This window comes from Canis aureus, chromosome 6, assembly GCF_053574225.1.
Source record: "Canis aureus isolate CA01 chromosome 6, VMU_Caureus_v.1.0, whole genome shotgun sequence".
NCBI lineage: Eukaryota > Metazoa > Chordata > Mammalia > Carnivora > Canidae > Canis > Canis aureus.
This window is the reverse complement of record NC_135616.1, coordinates 28,001,842-28,022,135: the sequence shown is the minus strand read 5'-3', so window position 1 is coordinate 28,022,135 and position 20,294 is coordinate 28,001,842. Positions and strand designations below refer to the sequence as shown.

The 20,294-nt window shown below is 36.5% G+C and overlaps 1 protein-coding gene across 11 annotated transcripts in view; it reads right to left on the bottom strand.

Moving 5' to 3' along the window:
- Nucleotides 1-20,294, bottom strand: part of KIAA1328 (KIAA1328 ortholog) — a 366,861-nt gene that overhangs the window by 37,342 nt on the left and 309,225 nt on the right. For all 11 annotated transcript variants that reach the window (XM_077900521.1, XM_077900522.1, XM_077900515.1 and 8 more), the window contains one exon: nt 9,373-9,481. In XM_077900521.1, the coding sequence (XP_077756647.1) occupies nt 9,373-9,481 (109 nt within the window). The remainder of the gene's footprint in view (nt 1-9,372; nt 9,482-20,294) is intronic.

The following is a 20,294-nucleotide window of genomic DNA, read 5'->3' as shown; positions in this document are numbered from 1 at the left end:
AGGCAGAGGGAGAAGCAGGCTCCATGCAGGGAGCCCGACGTGGGACTCGTTCCCAAGCCTCCAGGATCATGCCCTGGGCTGAAGGCAGGTGCCAAACCACTGAGCCACCCAGGCTGCCCCAGAGTAAAAAACTTTGAAATGGGTTTACCTCCTAATAATATGTGCCCTTTTGTTTTTTTCTTTCTAAATATTGTTTTAAACATTAAGTAAGTAATGTATCACTGTAGACATCTGGAAAATGCAGAAAACTGCGAACAGTGAAGGAGCTCTCATAATCCCTTCACCCAGAATTTAGAATTCCTGAAGCCAAGGATTAGAATTCTAAGTGACAAGTAAATATCAGGCATTTTAATATATATTTTCTCTGTGCAGTATGTTTTTTTCTACGGTAAGAATGTCTTGACAAGCATCCTCAAGACAAATTCATTTCTTGGAATTATGCTATCTCTTTATTATTTCAACTTAGCCTATTTATTTCTATTTTTTAAGCTTATATGCCGTATAACAGTGTGTGCCAGAGGAATGGATGATTATATTAATGGCTTTTAACAGTGGGAATTACAGTAACAACAAGGTATCATGGCTTAATTAAAAGCAACATCTTTTTGTCAAACACATAAGAGTTTCCATAAGTTCAACTGTTCTTGGTAGTAATGCACCTGCTGGCAGGGAATTTCAAATTATCAACTCAACTTAAACAAAACCCCTTTTGAATGGCGGGGCTTTTCATCCTTCTGATTAAAGACGGAGGACAGAGAGGCACATTATACTTCATGGTTTTTTTTACATATTCAACACATTCTTTTCTGAAGTTTTCATAGTATTCCTTTTTACTGTCATCATTTTATGTGCATCATTTCATTAGGCTTTGTTTTTATTTACAATATGTAAATTTCCACTTAAGATGGAAAAGTTATAGTAAATGCTACTCTGTGTGTGGTGTGCAAACTTACTCTGAGAGCACATAAAGCTAAAATGATAGCTCTTGGCCTAGTAGCCCACATTTTAGGAAGTCATTTTGAAAAACCTAAAAAGGAATTTTATCTACTATTTTGCAGTTGAGTTTTAGTAGTCATTAAAGATAGCTTTACAATGACATGTAATTTATATGAACACATATTATAAATGGACATATATATATGCCCAACACATTACCTGATATATAACACATTACCTGATATATAACACATTACCTGACATTCAATGAATAGTGGCCAGTATTGTCACATATGGTCATCGGTCATATACTCAACTATATAGAGGCAGTGAGGTCTGCTATTCAAACCTACTACATAAACTCAAGTAGTACCTGTGGGCTTTAGTTTGGGGTTTGGGATTTTAGTGTAGTCTCTTCTCTCCACCCTGGAAGAATAACAAATTATTATGACTAGGTGTATGGGGGAAATCTAGCTGAGTACATATAATATTTGTGTGAACATACAGGTGAGAAAAATTCTGATTTAAAAATTTTTTTTTGTTATAGTTAGGATTCCAGGCACAAGTGGAAGAAAATGTTGCAATTTGGCTGTTGTGTGTAATGGAAACACAACATTTCTCTTTCTCTTGAATGGCTGCTTCTTCCTATCAAGTTACAAAAATAAAGTGTAACTCTTAAAGCAAGTTTCTCTGATTCCCACTGTAAACCAGATTTTTATCAGCTTAGTGCCTACACCTTGAATAAGTTCAAGTTTCAGGCAGTGTGGAAGAATGAAAAAAACACTAAAATTTGGGATCAGAAAACTACATTCAGGTCCTCTTTTCTGCTTTATTACTGTGTGACCATGGACAGTTCCAGTCTTGTTCAGTTCCCATTTCCTCACTGTAAAATGAGGTACTACTATTACTACTTATTTCACAGGGTTGGGTGCAATTTAAATAAGAAAAATGCAGGTTCAAAGAATTCTGTCAATTCTTAGGTACTATGCCAGGCATTGTGAACAGGTAATTATTATTTTCAGCATTGTATTTTTGTTACAAGTATGATAGATATATATGTTGCTTACGTAGGTTTTGAATCCCCTGGCTGCTGCCAATCCAGAACTTTGTTACCAGAGACAAAACAGATCACTTTTACAATCAGGAACAGCATATTTACACAATTTTTCCTTCTATGCAATCTAAGTGGTTACTGGCAAATTGAGATGAGAAAATAAACAATGCTTGAAAAGCCCAATAAACAATGACCCAAAAGGAATGAAGAGGGATAAATGCAGAAATGTTTGTCCCTCTTCCTGGCACAGTAAAGGGCCAAAATGCCAGTTGTTCAAGCACTTTAAAGGTTATATCATAATATTTGGAGCTGGAAGCAACTAGATTTTCATGTCAAGTTACTTAAAGGTGAAAATAATGGTGAAAAAACCCCACTTTAAAAAAATTAAAGTTGTATATATTTAAAGTATACAACATGATTTTTTAGAAGAGTTATTTAATATTAGGAAATTATTAATGATACACATATACACAGTAAAATGATTACTACAATCAAATATATTCATCTCTTCATATGCTTGCAATTTGTGTGTGTGTGTATGTGGTGAGAATACTTTGAAACCTATTCTTTTAGCAAATTTCCAACATTTAATATAGTATTATTAACTATAGCCATTATGCTATACATTAGATTTCCACACTTATTCATCTGAATGCATTTCAACTTTGTACCCTTTGACTAATATCTCCTCATTTCCACCTTCCCACTCTTGGTTACCACCATTCTCCTTTCTGCTTCTATGCTTCAAACGTTTTAGGTTCCACATATGCATGAAATCATGCAGTATTTCTGCGTCTGGCTTATTTCATTTAGTGTAATGTCCTCCAGGTTAATCCGTATTGTTACAATGGCAGAGCTCCTTTTTATTTTATTTATTTTAAAGATTATTTATTTATTCATAGAGACAGACAGAGAGAGAGAGAGAGAGGCAGAGACACAGGCAGAGGGAGAAGCAGGCACCATGCAGAGAGCCTGACGTGGGACTTGATCCAGGGTCTCCAGGATCACGCCCTAGGCTGCAGGTGGCACTAAACCGCTGTGCCACCAGGGCTGCCCAGAGCTCCTTTTTAAAGGCTGAATACTATTCCAAAGTTCATTCATCTACTGATGGGACATTTAGGTTGCAATGGACATGGGAGCACAGACATCTCTTTGTGGTATTGATCTTATTTCCTTCAAGTTTATTCCCAAAAAGGGGTTACTGGATCATATAGTAGTTCTATTTTTAATTTTTTGAGGGACCTCCATACTGTTTTCCACAATAGCTGTACCAATTTACATTCCCACCAACGGTGTACAAGGTTCCCTTTTCTCCACATCCTCACCATTATATACTTGTTGTCTTCTATATAGTCGAAAATAGCCATCCCAACAGGTAGAGGTAATATCTCATTGTGGTTTTGATGTGCATTTCCCCAATGATTAATGATGTCGAGCATCTTTTCATATACCTGTTGGCAATCTGTGTGTCTTCTTCGACAAGTTCAACAACCATTCATGACAAAAACTCTTAACAAAATATAGAAGAAAATTTCCTCAGCACAATGAAGGCCATTTAAAAAAAGACACAGCTAATGTCATAATCAATGGGGGAAAAAATTGAAGACTTTTCCTATGTGATCTGGTACAGGGCAAGGAACCTCACTCTTGTCACTTCTATTACATAAAGTACTAGAAGGGCAAGCAATAGCAGTGAGTCAAGAAAAAGAAATAAAAGTCATTCAAATAGTTAAGGAAGAAGTAAAATTATGTCTGCAAGTGACATGATTCTATATGTAGCCAACCCTACAGACTCCATATACAAAACAACAACAACAACCCTTTAGGACTAATAAACAAATTCAGTAAAGTTCTCAGATATGAAATCAATATACAAAAATCAGTTGAGTCTCTTTACACCAACAATGATCTAATAAAAAAGTAAATTAAGAAAAACTTCTATTTATAATAGCATCAAAAAGAATAAAAAACTTGGAAATAAGTTTAAGGCAGTGAAAGATTTGGACACTGAAAACTAGGAAACACTGATGAAAATAATTGAAGACAAAAATAAATGGAAAGTTATCCCATCTCCATGGATTGGAATAATTAATATTGTTAAAATATCCTGCTACCAAGTGATGTATGCATTCAGTGCAATCCCTACCAAAATTCCAATGTCATTTTTCACAGAAATAGAAAAAAAATCTCAAAATTCATATGGAACCACAAGAGACTCTAAATAGCTAAAATTTTGAGAAAAAAGAATACGGTTGGAGGCATCACACCTCTGGATTTCAAATTATATTATAAAGCTTCAGTAATAGAAACAGTATGATAGGGATGCCTGGGTGGCTTAGTAGTTAAATGCATCTGCTCAGGGCATGATCCTGGAGTCCTGGGATTGAGTCCTACAACTAGCTCCCTGCATGGAGCCTGCTTCTCCCTCTATGTCTCTGCCTCTCTCTTTCTGTGTCTCTCATGAAAAAATAAATAAAATCTTATAAAAAAAAGAAACAGTATGGTACTGGCATAAAAACAGACACACAAACCCATGGGCCATAATCAAGAACCCAAAATAAACCAAATCTTTAATAAATGGTCTATGAATTTTCAACAAGGGTGCCAAGAATATACAATTGAGAAGGGGTAATCTTATCAATAAATGGTGCTGGATATTCACATGCAAAAGAATGAAACTGGACTCTCATCTTTCATGATATTAAAAAAAAACTGAGAGTAGATTAAAGACTTAAATATAAGATCTGGAATTGCAAAATTCCCAGCAGATAACAGGAAAAAGCTCCTTGACACTAGTCCTTGAAATCATTTTTTTTTGGATACGATGCCAAAAGCTCAAGCAACAAATGAAAAGTAAGCAAATGGGACTGCCTCGAACTGTAAAGGAAATGATCACAAACTGGAAGAAAATATTTATAGACTAAATATCTGATAAGAGGTTAATATCCAAAATATATAAGGAACTCATACAACTCAAGCAAAAACAAAAGCAAACAAAATAACCAGTCTCAATAACAAATGGGCAGAGGACCTGAATAGACAGGCATTCTTCTAAAGACACAGAAAAATATAGTTTTTAAGACAGAGAAAAGTTTAAGTTCTAGACTGCAGGGTACTTGGATCCTTCCAGCCTGGGCTCAGTGTAATGTAGTCCCAGTTCTCCAATATTCTGAGCTGAGTCCCTCAGCCTCAACCTCAATGGACACAAAGTCTCACAAGCTTCCCATCAGCTGTACACAAATACTTGTATGGGAGCATGACTATGCACAAGCAAGTGCTCTATAGAGAGCTCATCAAGCTGAAAACTTACAGCAATTTTTTTTTAGGACAATTAAGCATATGGTTTGACAGCAAAGGAACACAGTTTTAAAAAAGAACATGTTAAACTATTTTAAAACTATTTTTCAAAAAGCCCCCAAGTAAGCTATTACATCTTTGAAAATACATACCCAAATATTTTTTTACCTCGTTCAACAACAACAACAACAACAAAAGAAACAAAAATCTCCCCTTTCCAACATATCTAAAAACCACACCAAACAAAATAAAACTAAACTTCCAACTCTCGGAGCGCCTGGGTGACTCAGCTGGTTAAGCGTCTGACTATTGGTTTCTGCCTGGGTCATGAGATCCAGCCCCATGTCGGGCTCTGTGCTCAGGGGAAAGTCTGCTTGAAATTCTCTCCCTTTGCCCTGACCCCATTTGTACACATGTGCCCTCTCTCTCCCCAAAAATAGGTAAATAAACCTTAAAAAAAAAGAGCACAACTTTCAACTCTGTGTTGTGGTAAAAAACTAAGCTTTTTTTTTTTTTTTTTAAAGCTAGAGTAGAGAGGTGAGCAGTACTTCCTAGAAACAGGCTAACTATAGCTTCAGTTCCCCAAATTCAGTAATTGGGCATGCTTTGGTGAGATATGCTTTTCTCTCTTCATATCACACACACAACACACACACATGAGGGCAAGAGCACCAGCCTTAACTCTTATGAATTGGGGGACAACAGAGAGAAGAATTCTTAGTAACCCTTTACTCAAGGACTGAGAACATAATCCTGCTGCTGCAGGCCTGTTATTTGCCTCTGTTTATCAGTTTGGAACAATTACCACTGAGCTGTCATATGACCGGGAAATAGAAACTTCACTGGTATTTTTAAAAGGGACAAGATTTCTGTTTCACTGAACAATCCCAGAAGATACTGTCTTCAGTTTAATATAAAATATATTAGATCTCCATACCCGGATAGAAAAAGACACCCACATATAAAGGATATATAACTGTAATATGCTTTTTCTCCCCAAATTTGAAATAAAATATTTGAAGAACCAAAGTTACATTAATGCAAATATCTGTCTGTTGCAAGTATACTTTTTGATTAAATTGGCATACATCAAGTACAATTAGAAAGGTTATTTATAACGAAGAAATACATAATTCTGCATCTTAATGGGGATGACAATTATGGCTGATGGTTGCTAATTAACATTACTTCTTTTGCTTTGGGTGTCAGTTCCTATATGATCTCTATTGCTGGCAATGGACATACCTAATTCTGGAAGGCACAAAAGAGTTAATTATCAGTAATAATTCTGCTTATAACAAATTAATTGGGAACCTGACCAGCTCTGGCTTCACCTTGGAGACCAGAGAATCAAGTAGAATTTGTAAACTCTGACTCAGCATCATGACAGAAGTATTTGTTGAACTTTCTGATCAAAGCTGCACCTACCTACTAGGTGTTCAGGATGACAGGGAAAAAAGCCCCAGGTGAAGTGGGTTTGTGAGGTGTTGCCTGTTCCAGCCAAGCAGAAATGCCTGGCACTATTTGGTTCAGCAGTACCACCCTCTTGTGCTGCCAGCATGACCATTGTGCTGACTCTATTGGGCAGCCCGGGGGTGTGTGATCAATGTTGGGGGCCAGGAGTGAATGAAGAGAAAGAAGCACCGCAGCTCTCAGCACAGGAAACTATAAAGCCACCTTTGCTTGTGCTATAAATTACATATTTATTTTGTTAGCATGAGATAGATGAATATTTCTACATATAAAGGTGTCCAGCTAAAATCAGGATAAGTGATATTAATGTCCTATGGTCAGTATTATTGAACCTCCAAAGCAATAAACTTTATGAGTCAATAAATATTACATTTGCAACATAGTTAACATTCCTTTACTGTCTCTAGCACTTATTACACATTGTAACCGCAAGTCTACAATACATTATTCATATTTGGGGTGTCACCAAGTGATGGATTGCTGCAGGAGAGGCTGTCCTTTAAATAAATCAACAAATAAAAATGCAAATGTTAACATTTTCAGCCACAACTTTTTCTATCTTGAATGGGGAATGAAAATTTCACATTATATTGACAGGCAGCAGAGAGAACAATTAACAATCCACATCGTGAATGAGAAAGATGGCTTTGCCACGCCTGGTTTTATCACCTGCACGTCATGCAACAATATGGGACTCTTCTAGGTGGTGTGTGCCGTTCAGAGAACAAAGGAGAACCTGTTTCCCACCAGTATCTGTCCCATCCCCATGTTCTTTCCCAAATTTGGAAAATTCTTGGAATTTAGGGTAGATAGGGTTTTACTCTTATTCTCAGTACCTTCATAGGTTTTTTGGGATGAAGAACAGAGTTTTGTCTTGCATTAAGAGTTTACATGCAAGTGAAAAGAAGTCTATAAAAAATGCCTTTTCTACACTTTGAAATAAAAATAATTCTAATAATCCTGATTCTGAAATCTGGAAAGCAACCACTGTACCCTCCTGGTAACTGATTTTCATAGTACTGAATCTTTTTTTTCAACTCTGCACTTTGTATAAAAGATCTATAATATGCCATCATGCACTTCTAAGGATGAAATCCAGTGTGTTACACATTGTTTTATTTAGCCAAGTACTCATTATTTAAGAAACCTCTGAGAATGTGTATTTAGCTGATTTGCAGTGTTAGGAACTAACAGATACAGAATCCTTTTTTTAAGGTCTGTAAATATGAGTCTTCACAGCAATTTTAACCTGGCCTTGTAAAACTGTACAAAGTTGATATGGTCCATTCAGAAAATGTGTGCTGAGAATGTTCTACAAAACTCCTACTGGGGAAACATTTTATTCTTTTTCATGCTTTTCTCTAAACTGAAATGCAATCATCAAAAACACATTAAAGTAGCGTTAAAGATCTCACTTTTATCTTCAATAGGAAAATTCACTAAGATTGAAAATCCAGATCATTTCTCCTCCAGAGGAAGCCCTCAAGGTGACTGGGATGCATCCTCTTTGAGCAGAAGCATTCAGCCACAATGCTAAGTGGCCCAAGGAAGAAGTCCCCCTCAACATTTCAGAATAGCTCAATGTGGGTACTTGGGAAATGCTAATAAGGGCAGCATTAAAAATAAAAGAAAGGAGCAATGCACAAAGAATGTGGTAAACTAGTTAAATTTTCTTTTGATTGTGGGTTACCTTCAAAATAGAGGTTGTTATTGTCAACTACTATAATATTTAAAATAATGGGCTTTGGAGTCTGAAACGCTGGTTCTGCAAAGTGACCTTAGGCAAGTCACTTAATCTCTTAGTTTCCTAATTTTGGAAATGAGAATGATAGTAGTACCACTTCATACGGCTGTGAGGAAGATTAAATCAAACAGTTCATACAAATGGTGGACACATAGTAGGTCCTAATAGATGGTAGATACTATTGTCCTCTGTGTTACAGTTATTTCCCAAAAGTTGTTTATAATTAAAATTAAGTCTTAAAATCTATATTCATGTGATAAGATGCTGGGAATTTAAGCGCTCAAACAATCATGTTTCCAAGAAAGCCGAAAATAAGCCCATTTGGTGTTGATGTTTATATATTCAGCCTAAAATGCATAACAGGGGGGTGGCTTATTGCACATGAAACAATTTTAATAATGTCTTTCTTTTCCTGACTCCAGAAAAGGCTGATCAAATTCTTAACTCTTCAAATGTCTCTAGTATCAGTAAAGGCTGACAGTCTTAAAACTGTAATACAAAACCCACTATAATTTTCAGTATCAATTAATTAAATTAGTTAAAGTCCAAGTGTATAACCATTCTGTGACAAACTGGGAAAGACCTGCTGCTAAGCACATTTTCAGATGAAAGACAGGATTAGCCTTGTGTTTCTCTGGAAAAATCCTTGCCAATTACCAGTTTCAATTAAGACAGGGCATGTGTAAAGGAAAGGGCTCTATGAGTTCAAGCTGGCCAAATCTAGATGCTTCCAAATAAGGCCCCTCTCGTGTGTGAGTGACAGCTTTTAAGAATTGTCAAGACTTGTCAACTCCTTATTAAATGACTCCCCCTTTCCCCAAACTCTCTTATCTAAAGAATGTTAAACTAAAGAGTCTCTGAGGCTTACCGGGAAGTGTCAAGCTGCAGTGCCGATGTGGTTGTGATTGCAAGCTCCTTTTGGCTTCCTTTTGTCATAGGAGATGTGGAAGCATCTTTTCTAACTCCTGTCCCTGTTCCTGTATGAACAATAAAAGCAATTAATTTAGGCATTCAATAAAAAGAAATGGAAAAGTCCATTCTGAGTAATATATTAGACATTTCAAAAATCCCTAAGCTTTAAAAGTAAGCTATTTTTTTTTCCCTCTGAAAGGAAACAATGGCAGATGGAAAACTCAGTGGGTTGTTTTGATTTTGTAAACATCAGAGATCCACAGTATCTTGTTTAAAAAAAGTACCTCTGTGCAATAACAGGCTGGCTAGTGATTTTGTTCTTAAACCTGATAGCTAGTCATCTTCCTGCTGATTTGAGTTTACTGTGAAAATGCCCAAGAAGGTAGATTGCTTATTTTGTTCCCTTTAACAATTCTAAGAAAAGATATTTCTTCTCTTTGAGTCTAGCACTTTGTACCTCCAAACTCCCCAAGTTAAATTGCTCTTACCCCTAAAACTTTTAAGGTAGACATAAATCTTGAATTTCTTTAAAAGAACTGTACACTGGGCTAAAACAAATGTTTGATTGGAAGAGACGCTCACCTAACCATTTTAGGGTTGATTTGGTCTCTGTTCCTTCCTAACAAGCAATGTTCAGTTAATAATTATTTTTCTCCTCTGGAGTGCTAAATACAATGGCATGGACAAAGTTTCTTGTTCTCTAATTTTTATTATTTCTAACAATAATGTTTTTTTCCTTTCCCTTTTCCTTCTTAATATTATTTTCCAAACAACACAAAACATCCCTGTCTTTTTCTTAGAAGACTGTAAGAATCCCATTCATAATTTTCTTCTGGTACCTGGGAAACTATTGCCCAGGCTGCTTAAAGAAATTATTTGGGGGCAGCCCAGGTGGCTCAGCAGTTTAGCGCCGTCTTCAGCCCAGGGCGTGATCCTGGAGACCCGGGATGGAGTCCCACGTCAGGATCCCTGAGGGAGCCTGCTTCTCCCTCTGCCTGTGTCTCTGCCTCTATCTCTCTCTCTCTCTCTCTGTCTCTCATGAATAAATAAATAAAGTCTTAAAAAAAAGAAATTATTTGGGAAAATTTACTCTTTCTTTGAGGAAAGTTTAACTATTTAAATAATATTAAGACAGCTTTGGTGTGTTGGGAATCTCAGACCTTCAAATGCCAAAAATATAGTATGCCAATTCTGGGAATGGCACCCCTTTTTTGGTGTGACCAGAGAAAATCAGGCCCAGAAAATGCAAGAGTCTTTGGATATATAGAGATATTAGCATCAAAACAGTCACCATGATCCTTAGTATTCAAAAACTATACTCAATACTGCCTGTTCTTTATTATGTATAGATGTAAAAGATGAGCCACCTAAATGCACAATTCAGTCTTCTTTGTATACACAAACCTGTGGGACCCTCAAGCCAAACCAGTACATTTTCAAACTAGACATAAACTCCATCATATATACAGTGCATCAGTTGGTAAATATTTACCAAGTACCTAATGATGGGTAAGGCCTGGTGCCACAATTAAGCTCAGAGTTAGTTTAGGGGAGAGTAAAGAAGATGGGAGAGTAAGAATATGAGATACTCTTAACAATACAGTAAAGAATCATAAATAACCTAAGGCAGTATAAGATAATAATAGCTAACAGATATGGTATGCTTTTTATGTACCTAGTACTGTTCTAGGCCCTTGCCACATACCATTTATCTTTTTTGAAAACAGTTTAATTATAATTCCAATACCATAAAATTTAACAATCTCAAGCTACAGTTTGATAAATATTAGTAAATTTATGTAACTTAGGAAAGCATGGCCACAAGCCAGTTTTAAAAAACTCTGTCATGGGTGGGGTGCCTGGGTGGCTCAATCAACTGAGCATCTGACTTTTGGTTTAGGTTCAGGTCATGCTCTCAGGGTTGTGAGATGGAGCCTAAGTAGGGCTCTGCACTCAGTGAGGAGTCTGCTTGAGATCCTTTCCCTCACCCTCTCCCCTTGCCTCTCCTCCCACACGTGCACTCTCTCTCTCAAATCATCTTAAAAAAATATTTGTCATGGGATTGACTTATTTTTACAATCCAGTTTTAGAATATTTCCTCACTCCCAAAAGCTCCCTCATGCTCATTTGTGGCCAGCCCCTTCTCCCTTGTCTGTTTTGTTTCTATCCCTTCTTTAGCTCTCTCTCTCTAGTTTTGCCATTTCTAGAAATTAGTTATAGTTATCCTCATAAAAGCCCTTTGCAATAGGTACTATTTTTTCTTAATATCTCATTTAGAGATAGTCAAAATAAGCCATAGGAGACTTCCATGACCTGCCCATGGCCAGAAAACTAGTAAGTGATGGAGCCAATATTCATGTCCAGATAATCCGATCCCAGAGTTTTACCATTAGGTTATTCCTCTGTAATAAATAGTATGAAAAGTATGAGGAATTAAGAAGTGGGAGAGATCACATATGGCTGTAGGATTAAAGAAGATTTGATGCAGGAGGTGGTATTTTGATAGGAAGGAATGAGGAGCATGGAATTAGCAAAAACATTAAATTAAAAACCTTGAGGCTAAATATTTAATGTATTCAGGAAATATTTATTGAGCATCATTATGTCCTTGTACCTTGCTAATCACTTTAAATCACTTTACATGCATTATCTCATTATTTTTTCCAACAGTCCTTAAATTCTATTATTGTCCTATTTTTATGGATAAGGAAGTGAAAACTGTGAACGGTCAAGCAGAATGCCCAATATCACACAGCTAGTAAGAACAAGGCTGGGGTTTTGACTTTATATTGCAAACTAATCTTAAGCATTGTGCTAGTTGGCCACATGAATAAAACACAGCAATAACAACCACAATAAAAAAAAAACTGGTCTTTGGAGAGATTACTTCTGTGGCAGGATTTGGAATAGAGTGGGACAGAGAGAATGGGAGCAGGTAAAGCAGCTCACCATAACTACAACTGCGTGGGTAGAATTCTGGGTGGTGTGAGGGGAAATTAAAATGGGCAAACAGGAGTAGATACAACTAAGAGGGATTTGTGGCTAAGGTGAGGGAAGAAGAAATGTCTGATAGTGAAAGAATATAATCATCTGCAAACACTATTATAGAAGACCTGAACATCAGTCTTATTTATTCTGTTTTGATACTTCTATCAATAGTCTAGACGATTGACATTTGCTGGAGACTTTATTTATTTATGTATGTATGTATGTATGTATGTATGTATGTATGTATTTATTTATTTATTCTCACATTTTAAAATTTAAATTCAATTTGCTAACATATACTATAACACCCAGCGCTCATCTCATCAAGTGCCCTCCTCAGTGCCCATCATGCAGCTACCCCATGTCCCGCCCACCTCCTCTTTCACAACCCTTTGTTTTGATGGGGATAATTTAAAGAAGAAATTTTAGTGTGGGTCCAGGGACTTCTTTGGAATTCATGGATATACTTCATGAATGTGTGATTCCCTCATAACTGCAGGCCAATAATGAGTGTATATATGCTCATTCACTCTTTAAGGAAAGGCATTATAACTTTCATCAAATTCTAAGAGTTTGAGACCTCCCCAAAATTAAGAATGATTGGTCTAAGACATAGGACAAGTTTATTCCTTTTTCTTAGTTTCTAAGTTCTATTCCTTATTAAGTTTCTGGAAAGGTATATATCAGCTTTTAATTATATTCATTTCTTCTACAAAATTTGATTTCATATTAAGTACACTAAGAATTACATGGTTATGCATATCATAAAACTACATATATATTTACACATACATACCCACATACACTCATACACAAAGACAATATAAACATTAAAAAAAAAGTGCATGGGGCAACTAGGTGGCTCAGTTGGTTAAGCATCTGACTCTTGGTTTTGGCTCAGCTAATGATCTTAGGGTTGTGGGGCTGAGTCCTGCATTGGGCTCCACGCTCAGTGGGGAATCTGCTCAAGATTCTCTCTCTCCCCCTCCTCCTGCTCTCCCCCTACTCATGGATTCTCTCTCTCAAAAAGATAAATAAATCTTGGGACACCTAGGTGGCTCAGCGGTTGAGCATCTGCCCTTGGCTCAAGGCGTGATCCTGGAGTCTCGGGATGGGGTCCCACATCCGGCTCCCTGCATGGAGCCTGCTTCTCTCTCTGCTTATGTCTCTGCCTCTCTCTCTGTGTGTCTCTCATGAATAAATAAATAAAATCTTTTTAAAAATCTTTAAAAAATAAAAATAAAAATAAAAGTGCTGATAAGGATATTATCCATTAGGGTGGTAAGTTTTATTTTGTTTTTTGTTTTTTTTTTTAATTCATTCATGAGAGGGAGAGAGAGAGAGAGTGAGTGAGAAGAGGCAGAGGCACAGGCAGAGGGAGAAGGAGGCTCCATGCAGGAAGCCTGACGTGGGACTCGATCCCGGGTCTCCAGGATCACACCCTGGACTGAAGGCGGCACTAAACCGCTGAGCCACCCGGGCTGGCCCGGGTGGTAAGTTTCATAAACGTTTGAATGTATGTAAATAAACACATACATATATTTTTGCATACATAGATGAAATTGAACATAATGGAGCATAGTCTATCCACAGATAGTTGGGTCTATGTCTGCCCATCCATCAGTCAATATCTCATGATAATATAGCTTTTTAGAGTTCAGCGTTTAGGAAAATTCTGTTTCTGTGCCCTTTGTTTTATTTTGTATTTTAAAAGTCACTCAGTGGGCAGCCCTGGTGGAGCAGCGGTTTAGCGCCGCCTGCAGCCCGGGGTGTGATCCTGGAGACCTGGGATCGAGTCCCACGTCGGGCTTCCTGCGTGGAACCTGCTTCTCCCTCTGTCTGTGTCTCTGCCTCTGACTCTCTCTCTCTCTCTCTCTCTAAATAAATAAATAAATAAATAAATAAATAAATAAATGTCACTCAGTTATATCATACATTCAGTTTAAAGAATAAATAATAGGGACACCTGGGTGGCTCAGTGATTAAGCATCTGACTTTGGCTCAGGTCGGGATCCTGGGGTCCCCGGGATCGAGTTCCACATTGAGCTCCTTGCATGGAGCCTGCTTCTCACTCTGCCTGTATCTCTGCCTCTCTGTGTTTCTCATGAATAAATAAATAAAATCTTAAAAAAAAGAATAAATGATAAAGAAAATATCAGTATAACACTTTTGCAAATCAAGAAATGAAGTACTGGCAGGAATGTCACTGGAAACATTACTAATGTCCATCCCTAATTGCAACCTCTTCTTGTCTCCAAGAACCAGTTACTATTCTCATAATTATTCCCTTTTTATTCTTTATAGTTTTACCATTTATGAATGCATCCCCAAAAAATGTGACATAGTTTTGCTGCTTTTAACTTTATACAAATAGAAATATATTATATATATTCTTTTGAAGACTTCTTTTGCTCAATATTATGTCCATGATATTTATCTATGTTGATGATTTATATAGCTGCAGTTTTTTTTCTTTGCTACATAGTATTCCAATGCATGCATTTATGACTTTTCATCCATTCTATTGATGGATATTTAGAGTATTTCTTATTTTCTATTATGAAGAATGCTTGCTGTGGCAGAGGCTGCCAGTTATTCATCAAATGATCTTCATCCAGAGCACCAGCTAAATTATATTTCCCAATCCCCCTTATGATGTGTAGTCGAGTAGAAAACTAGTGGATGTTATATGTGCCATTTCAGGCCTATCCTATAAAACCTTTCATATGTGCTCTTTATACCCTTCCTCCTTCTTATTGACCTGTTATGGCAGGGCCAACAGCTTCCTGTAAAGGGCCACATAGTAAATATTCTAGGCTTTGTGGGTCATTGAGCTTCTGTTGCAACTATTCAACTCTGTGTTGAATAGTTGTGCAAGAAAGGATCCACAGACAATGCATAAAAAATGGAAATCAGGGCAGCCCCCGTGGTGTAGCGGTTTAGCGCCACCTGCAGCCCAGGGTGTGATCCTGGGGACCCTGGATCGAGTCCCACGTCAGGCTCTCTGTATGATGCCTGCTTCTCCCTCTGCCTGTGTCTCTGCCTCTCTCTCTCTCTCTCTATGAATAAATAAATAAAATCTTTAAAAAAATGGAAATCATGTATTCTAATAAAACTTTATTTATGAAAACAAGCAGCAGGACAGATTTGGCCATGAACAAAGTTTGCTAACCCCTGTGCTATTGTAATACTCAAGGTGATCTTGGAAGAAACTTTTTGTTCCTTAAGCCATTGATATTTTTTCTATTTGTTATTGTAGTTTAGCCTACCCAACTAAACATAGCTGCTTTGAACATATTTGTAAGTTAATTATGTGTATGAGATTCTCTCTAGCATACTTAAAATGGAATCTCTTGGATATGGGGTATTTGTTCTTTATCTTCCATAAATAATGCAAAACTGTTTTTCAAAGTGGTTGTATATATTTACACTCTGATCAGCAGACAAGCATTCCTGGTGTTCTAGTCTTACTAACACAAGAATGATAATGAAAACACAATCTATCATAATTTGTGGGAGGCAGCTAAAGTAATGCTTAGAGAGAAACTTCTAGTTTACATACTTATATTAGAGAAGAAAAAAGATTTAAAATTATAGATCTCAGTTTTCAATTTAAGAAGCTAGGGAAAAAAGAGTTAATTAAGCCCAAATTAGTACAAAGTAAATAATAAAAATAAGAACAAGAATCAATGGAATAGAAAACAAGCACGTATTAGACAAAAATCAACAAAACGCAAAGGCTGTTTTTTTTTCTTTCAAAGAAACAGTAATATTGATTACCTCCTAGCAAGACTGATCAAGAGAGAAAATTAAAAATTACCAATATCAGGAATGAAAGAGGGACATCACTATGGATGTTAAGGCCATTAAAGAAAAGGCATGTAATGAACAATTTTATGCCAATAAAGTCAACAACTTAGATGAAATGAGCCAATCCCACAAAAAGCAAAAGTCAGCAAAATTGAACACAAAAAGAAATGACAAGTCTGAATACTCCAGTATCTGTTAAAGAAAAATAAAATCCAAAATAAGAAAACCCATCTACACACACATACCATCACCATCAACACTAAAAAGCAACAACTCCAAGTCAGATGTTTCAATGGTGGATTCTATAAAACATGTAAGGAACAAACGATACCAATCTTAACACGAACTCTTTCAGAAAAGAGAGGAGAAAAAAAAATACTACTTTATTTTTTTTTAAATTGTAGTAAAATACACATTTGCCATTTTAATCATTTTAGTGTGTATAAGTTGCTGGTATTAGGTACATTTGCAATGTTGTGCAACCATCACACTATCTAGTTCCAGACTTTTTTCATCACTTCAAACAAAAACTCTGTAACAATTAAGCAGTCATTTTCCATTTTCCCCTCCTCCTAAGTCCCTAGTGGCCATAAATCTGCTTTGTCTATTCTGGATATTTTATATGAATAGAATCATACAATGTGTGGCCTTTTGTGTCTGGCTTCTTTCAGTTAGCATAATTTTTTCTTTTCTTTCTTTCTTTCTTTCTTTCTTTCTTTCTTTCTTTCTTTCTTTCTTTTTTTTTTTTTTTTTAATTTTAAGTAGACTCCATGTCTAGCATGGAGTCCAATGAGGGCTTAAACTCACGACCCTGAGATCAAGGCCTAAGTTGAGATCAAGAGTCAGATGTTCACTGACTGAGCTGCCCAGGTGCCCCAGCATAATGTTTTCAAAGTTCATTGATGTTAGCACATATCAGAACTTCATTCCTTCTTAAGGTTAAATTATATTCCATTGTATGGATATACTGCATTTTGTTTATCCATTCATCTGCTGTTGGGCATTTGGGTTGTTTGCACCTTTTGGGTATTGTGAATAGAGCTGGTATGAACATTTACATACAAAATTTGTTTAAACATCTGTTGTCAATTATTTTGTATATACACCTCTGAGTCATATGGTAATTCTATGTTTAACTTATTGAAGACTTATCAAACTGTTTTCCATAGTGGCTCTATTATTTCAAATTCCCTACCAGCAATGTATGAAGGTTCTGATTTCTTCATATCCTCTCAACCTTGATATTTTCTATTTTAAAAATTATAATAATCATGGTGTGTATGAAGCAGTGTCTCACTGTGGTTTTGATTTGGATTTCCCTAGTAATTAGTGATGCTGCACATTTTTTCATATGGTTGTTAGCCATTAGAATATCTTCTTAAGAGAAAAATCTATTCAAGTCTTTGGCCCAGTTTTTAATTGAGTTGTTTGTCCTGTTATTGAGTTGTAAAAGTTCTTTATATATCCTAGATACTAGACCTATAGGAGATATAGGATTTGCAAATTTTATCCCATTTTGTGGGCTATCTTTACATTCTACAGATAGTGTTCTTTTGACAGAATTAAAAAAAATTTTTTTAAAGATTATTTATTTATTCATGAGAGATAGAGATAGAGAGAGAGACAGAGAGGCAGAGGCACAGGCAGAGGGAGAAGCAGGCTCCATGCAGGGAGCCTGATGTGGGACTCGATCCTGGGTCTCCAGGATCATGCTCTGGGCTGAAGGCTGCGCTAAACTGCTGAGCCACCCAGGTTGCCCCCAAAATTTTTTCATTAAGTCTAAATTTATCTATTTTTTTCTTTGGTTGCTTGTGCTCTTGGTGTCATATCTAAGAAGCCACTGACTAATCTATAAGCATGAAGATTTACACTAATGTTTTCACTTAAGATTTTTATAGTTTTCATTCTTACTTTTAGTTTTTTTTAAAAAAGATTTTATTCAGTCATGAGAGACACACAGAGAGAGGTAGAGACATAGGCAGAGGCAGAAACAGGCTCCCTGCAGAGAGCCTGATGTGGGACTGGATCCTAGGACTCTGGGATCACAACTTGAGTCAAAGGGAGATGCTCAACTGCTGAGCCACCTAGGTGCCCCTTATTTTTAGTTCTTTGATTAATTTTGAGTTAATTTTTGTGTATGGCATGAGGTATATAAATGAAGACTCCAACTTCATTTTTTTGCATGTAGACATCCAGTTGTCTCAGCACCATTTGTTGAAAAGCCTATTCATTTGCTGAACTGTCTTGGTATCTCTGTTGAAAATAATTGGCCAGATGTATGGGTTTATTCCTGGATTCTCAATTCTATTCTGTTAATCTCTTATACCCTCATGCCATGTATGGGTATAACTTCAGTATAGGATGGTTTTGTTTACTATATCTCTGTAGTAAATTTTCAAGATAGGAAATATGAGTACTTCAACTTTGACCCTCTTTTTCAAGATTATGTTGACTATTTGGGGACCCTTGTAATTCTGTATGAATTCTGGAATTGGTTTTTTCATTTCTGCAAAAATTATATTGGAAGTTTGACAGGGACTGCATTCAATCTGTAGATCACGTTGGGGAGTACTGACATCTTAATATTAAGTCCTTAAATCCATAAGCACAAAATGTCTTTCTGCTTATTTAGGTCTTCTTTAATTGTTTCAGCAATGTTTTGAACTGTTCAGTGTACAAGTCTTACACTCTTGCTATGGCGGGTGCCTGGGTGGCTAAGTTGGTTAAGCGTCTGTCTTTGGCTCAGGTCATGATCTCCGGGTTCGGGTTCTATGATTGAGCCCCCCATTGGGTTCTTAGTTCATTGGGGAGTCAGCTTTTCCCCCAACCCTCTCACAAATAAATAAAATCTTAAAAAATTATTGCTAGATATTTTATTGTTTTGATGCTATTATAAGTGGAATTTTAAAAAAATTTCCTTTTCAGTAGTTCATTACTAGTGTGTAGAAATACAAGCAATTTGAGTACTGAATTTTATCCTGCCACTTTGCTGAATTCATTTGTTAGCTCTAAGAGATTTTTGTGCATCCTCTAGGATTTTCTATATATAAAATCATATTGTCTGCTAAAACAGTTTAACTTTTTCTTTTCCAATGTGGATATGTTTTATTTCTTTTTCTTGTCTAACTGCTCTGGCTAGAACTTCCTGCACAAAGTTGAATAGAAGCGGCAAAAGCAGAGATATTTGTCTTGTTCCTGGTCTTAGGGGGTAAACTTTCAGTCTTTTACAATTGAATATGATATTAGCTGTGAATTTCTACATATATATATATATATATTTAACATTTATTTATTAGATACAGACAGAGAGACACAGATAGAGAGGCAGAGACACAGGCAGAGGGAGAAGCAGGTTCCCTGCGGGTAGCCTGATGAGAGACTTGATCTCAGGACCCTGGAATCATGCCCAGAGCCAAAGGCAGATGCTCAACCACTGAGCTACCCATGTGTCCTCTAGCTGTGAATTTTTATATATGCTCTTTAACATGTTGTTGAGGAAGTTTCATTCTATTTCCACTTTATTATTTTTATCATGAAAGAGTATTGGATTTTGTCAAGTGGTTTTTCTGTGTTGGGTTGATGCTTTTTACCCCCTTTATTCTATTTTTTTACAAGTAGGCTCCAAGCCCAATGTGGGGCTTGAACTCATGATCCCAAGATCAAAAGCTGCATGTTCTACCAAGTGAGTTGGCCTTCTATTAATACGTTATATTGCACTGATTGATTTTTGTATGTTGAATTACCTTTGCATTCTTGGGCTAAACCTCACTTGATTATGGTATGTAGTTCTTTTAATATGCTGCTGCATTCAGTTTTGTTAGTATTTTGTTGAGGAGTTTTCATCTATATTCATGAGTGATATTGGTGTGTAGTTTTCTTGTGATGTCTTTGGCTTTGGCATCAAAGTAATGCTTGAAATGGGTGAAGAAGTGTTCCTCCTTCTTCTATTTTTTTGGAAGAGTTCCAGAAAGATTCATTTTAATTCTTTAAGTATTTGGTAGATTTCACCAGTGAAGCCATCTGGTCCTGGGCTTGTCTTTTTTGGGAAGTTTTTGATTGCTGACTTAATCACTTTACTTG